The sequence below is a fragment of the Alligator sinensis genome, unplaced genomic scaffold (genome assembly GCF_000455745.1).
Source record: "Alligator sinensis unplaced genomic scaffold, ASM45574v1 scaffold647_2, whole genome shotgun sequence".
NCBI classification, from domain to species: Eukaryota; Metazoa; Chordata; order Crocodylia; family Alligatoridae; genus Alligator; species Alligator sinensis.
In genome coordinates this window covers 4,204,763-4,208,009 of record NW_005841832.1, presented here as the reverse complement: position 1 = coordinate 4,208,009, position 3,247 = coordinate 4,204,763, and the positions used below count along the sequence as shown (strand labels likewise).

At 58.7% G+C, this 3,247-nt stretch overlaps 1 protein-coding gene across 1 annotated transcript in view; it reads left to right on the top strand.

Annotated features, from left to right (window-relative positions):
• Positions 1 to 3,247, top strand: part of PRKCG (protein kinase C gamma) — a 14,480-nt gene that overhangs the window by 9,181 nt on the left and 2,052 nt on the right. Inside the window, exons 8-14 of the mRNA XM_006015081.3 lie at positions 309 to 396; positions 1,178 to 1,207; positions 1,521 to 1,664; positions 2,036 to 2,209; positions 2,411 to 2,502; positions 2,731 to 2,793; positions 2,943 to 3,081. Of these exons, the coding sequence (XP_006015143.1) occupies positions 309 to 396; positions 1,178 to 1,207; positions 1,521 to 1,664; positions 2,036 to 2,209; positions 2,411 to 2,502; positions 2,731 to 2,793; positions 2,943 to 3,081 (730 nt within the window). The remainder of the gene's footprint in view (positions 1 to 308; positions 397 to 1,177; positions 1,208 to 1,520; positions 1,665 to 2,035; positions 2,210 to 2,410; positions 2,503 to 2,730; positions 2,794 to 2,942; positions 3,082 to 3,247) is intronic.

The window sequence follows — 3,247 nt, the reverse complement described above, 5'->3', positions numbered from 1 at the left end:
TTCCCTGGCATCTCTTCCCCCCCTTCCCATCTTCTTCCCATTGTGCTTTTATTTCCTCTCCACTTTCATTGCACACCTTCCCCTTCACACATTTCTTCCTGGGTCTTTTTGCACATATCTGATGGGCTGGTTCATTCCTTGCATGTTTGTGGCATTCATTGCATTCTTTTGCATGTTCCCCATTGCATGTTTGGTTGTGCTTTCCTGTGTGGCACTTCTCACACACTTTGTCTGGGCATGGCTGCCTTCTTCCTTTCTCCTTCTGTCCCTCTGCCATGGTGTCCTGCCTGTCTCCGTCGCTGTCTCAGGTACAAGTTACTCAACCAGGAGGAAGGGGAGTATTACAATGTCCCCGTGGCAGATGCTGAAAACTGTGGGCTGCTGCAGAAGTTTGAGGTAACCCCATGGCCCCCCAGGCCCTTTAGCTGGGCTGAGCTCCTCACCCCTCTCTGATGATTACAGAGAGGATGGAGACTGGATTTTCTCTGTGATCACAGGGGACAGGACTAGGAGCAATGGCTTCAGGCTGCAGCAGAGGGAATTTAGGTTGGAGATTAGGAGGAACTTTCTGACTCAGGGGTGTCAAGCAGTGGAACAGGCTGCCTAGAGAAGTTGTGGAGTCTTCATCCCTGGAGGTTTCCAAGAGCAGGCTGGACAGGCACATGGCTAGGATGGTTTGGTCAGGGATGATCTTGCCTTGAACAGGGGGCCGGGTTCGATATGACCTCATGGGGTCTCTTTCATTCTGACTTGCTTGTGAACCTGTGACTTCTTCACAAGGGACCTTGCTCACAGGCTGCTGTGAGGATAACAGCTCCATGGGCTGAGTAGGACAAGAGGCTGAGGGAAGGGAGCTCTATGTGAGGCCACTCTATGCCAGTGGTGAGCGCAGACCTCCTTAAGGGGGTGGCAGGCTGTGGGGAATGTGGCAGGGCAGGGCTGTGCTGAAGGCAGCAAGGGTGGGGTCTCAGCCGGGTCAAGATCGGGGGTGCTGTGCTGTGGGGAGTGGGGGCTCTGTGCTGCTCATGAAGCCCCATGTTGCTCCAGTCTCGGGGCAGGGGCCCTGGCATCCTGCCACCTCCCTGCATCCCCTTGGAGAGGGGGGCCCTAGGGCTTACCTGCTGCCCACCTCCTCAGCTGAGGGCAGATGCTTACCCTATGCCCCTTCTTCTTGCAGGCCTGTAACTATCCCTTGGAGCTGTACGAGGTAATGCCAGGCTGGGTCCGCTTGTGGAGGGCACAGGGGACACCTGGGAAAACTATTCCCTGTCTGGCCACCAGAGGGCAGCAGAAGAACGTCAGTGCCCTCCCAAAGTGGGAGAGGGGTCTGGTGGGTTAGAGCAGCGAGGACACCTGGGTTCCAGTTCAGCTCTGGGAGGGGAGTGGGTCACAGTGGGTGTGGACTGACTTGTGCAGTCCCGCAGTTCCCACCCCCACAAAAAATTCCCTTCCTGGCATCTCCGGTGCCCCCCTCCTCAGAGCTGGGGCCGCCACTGACCTGCTGCATCTCTGTCCCCCAGAGGGTGCGTCGTGGCCCCGGTCCCTCGTCCAGTCCGAGCCCCAGCCCCACTGATTCCAAGCGCGTCACCTTCTTCGGCAGCAGCCGCTTTCACATCTCCGACTTCAACTTCCTCATGGTGCTGGGCAAGGGCAGTTTTGGCAAGGTGAGTGTGCTGTGCCTGGATGCAAGGGTCCCAGGCCACCAGGGGGGCAACAGGGAGCCTGCTGGGTGGGAAGCAGGACGCCTGGGTTCTATCCCGGCCATGGGAGGGGAGTGGGGTCTAGTGGTTAGAGCAGAGGGCTGGTAGTCAGGACACCTGGGTTCTATCTTGACTCTGGGAGTGGGAGTGCAGGTGGGTGGGTTGGGGGGGAGAGCCAGGACTCCTGGGGTCTTTCCTGAGCTGTGGGAGGAGAGGGGGTGCAGTGGGATTTAGCAAAGTGGAAACCCTTTGCTAGACATTAGCCCTGGCTGGTCCGCATGGAGGGGAGGGGCCAGGGCCTGTCACCCCAGAGGTGCTAAGCGGGGCTCCTGTAGGTGATGCTGGCTGAGCGCCGGGGCACGGAGGAGCTCTATGCCATCAAGATCCTGAAGAAGGATGTGATCATCCAGGACGATGATGTGGAGTGCACCATGGTGGAGCGGCGGGTGCTGGCCCTGGGTGAGCGCCCCCACTTCCTCACCCAGCTCCACTCCACATTCCAGACCACGGTAGGTGGCTGAAGGCAGGTCTGGGACAGGGTGGGGTTATGATGTGTCAAGAGTCCTGGCAGTCTGGGATGGAGCAGATGGCTGGGCTGGATGTGGCAAGGATGGGGCAGGGTACTGGGGCAGGCAGGCCTGGTAAGGGCAGTGGCCTGGTCTGATCTCTTCCCATGTTTTCCAACTGCTGCCCGCCCACCCCCCCTGCAGGACCGTCTCTACTTTGTGATGGAGTATGTCAATGGTGGAGACCTCATGTACCACATTCAGCAGGTCGGGAAGTTCAAGGAGCCCCATGCCATGTACGTGCACCTGAGAAGGAGCTGAGGGGTCATGCATTGAGGGCACCTTGAGACAGCTGCATCTGTGTGGGCAAGAGGGTCCAGTATAACCAGCCTGTGAGGTGGCTGCACTGCAGTGACAGGCAGGCAGTGCCCATAGATCCCTGCCCTTGCGGGTGTGGGGGTGTCCCATCTTGTGCCATCCGTGGGCTTGGGCTGTGTGCTGAGGGATGGTTCCTCCCTCGGCAGGTTCTACGCGGCGGAGATCGCCATTGGGCTCTTTTTCCTGCACAACAAGGGCATCATCTACAGGTGAGAGCTCCCACCCCTGCCATATTCTCCCCACTAGGGGCAGAGTGGAGTCATTTCCCCTCAGAGGGGAAGGACCCTTGCCCAATCTCCCCTACCTCCAGCCTGTCAGGAGGGGCCCCTTGTGATTGCCCTCACCTCTCGCCCTGCAGGGACCTGAAGCTGGACAATGTGATGCTGGATGCCGAGGGGCACATCAAAATCACAGATTTTGGGATGTGCAAAGAGAACATCTTCCCCGGGGTTACCACCCGAACCTTCTGTGGCACCCCTGACTACATTGCCCCAGAGGTACCTCTTCCTAAACCCAGGAGAGAACCCAGGAGTCCTAGGCACCTGCTGTCCCCCTGCTCCAACTTACCAGGCTCACTCATCTCCCAGAGCTGGGATGGAACCCAGGTGTCCTGGGCCCCAGCCACACTCCTCGTTTAACCCAGTGGACCCCACCCCTTCCCAG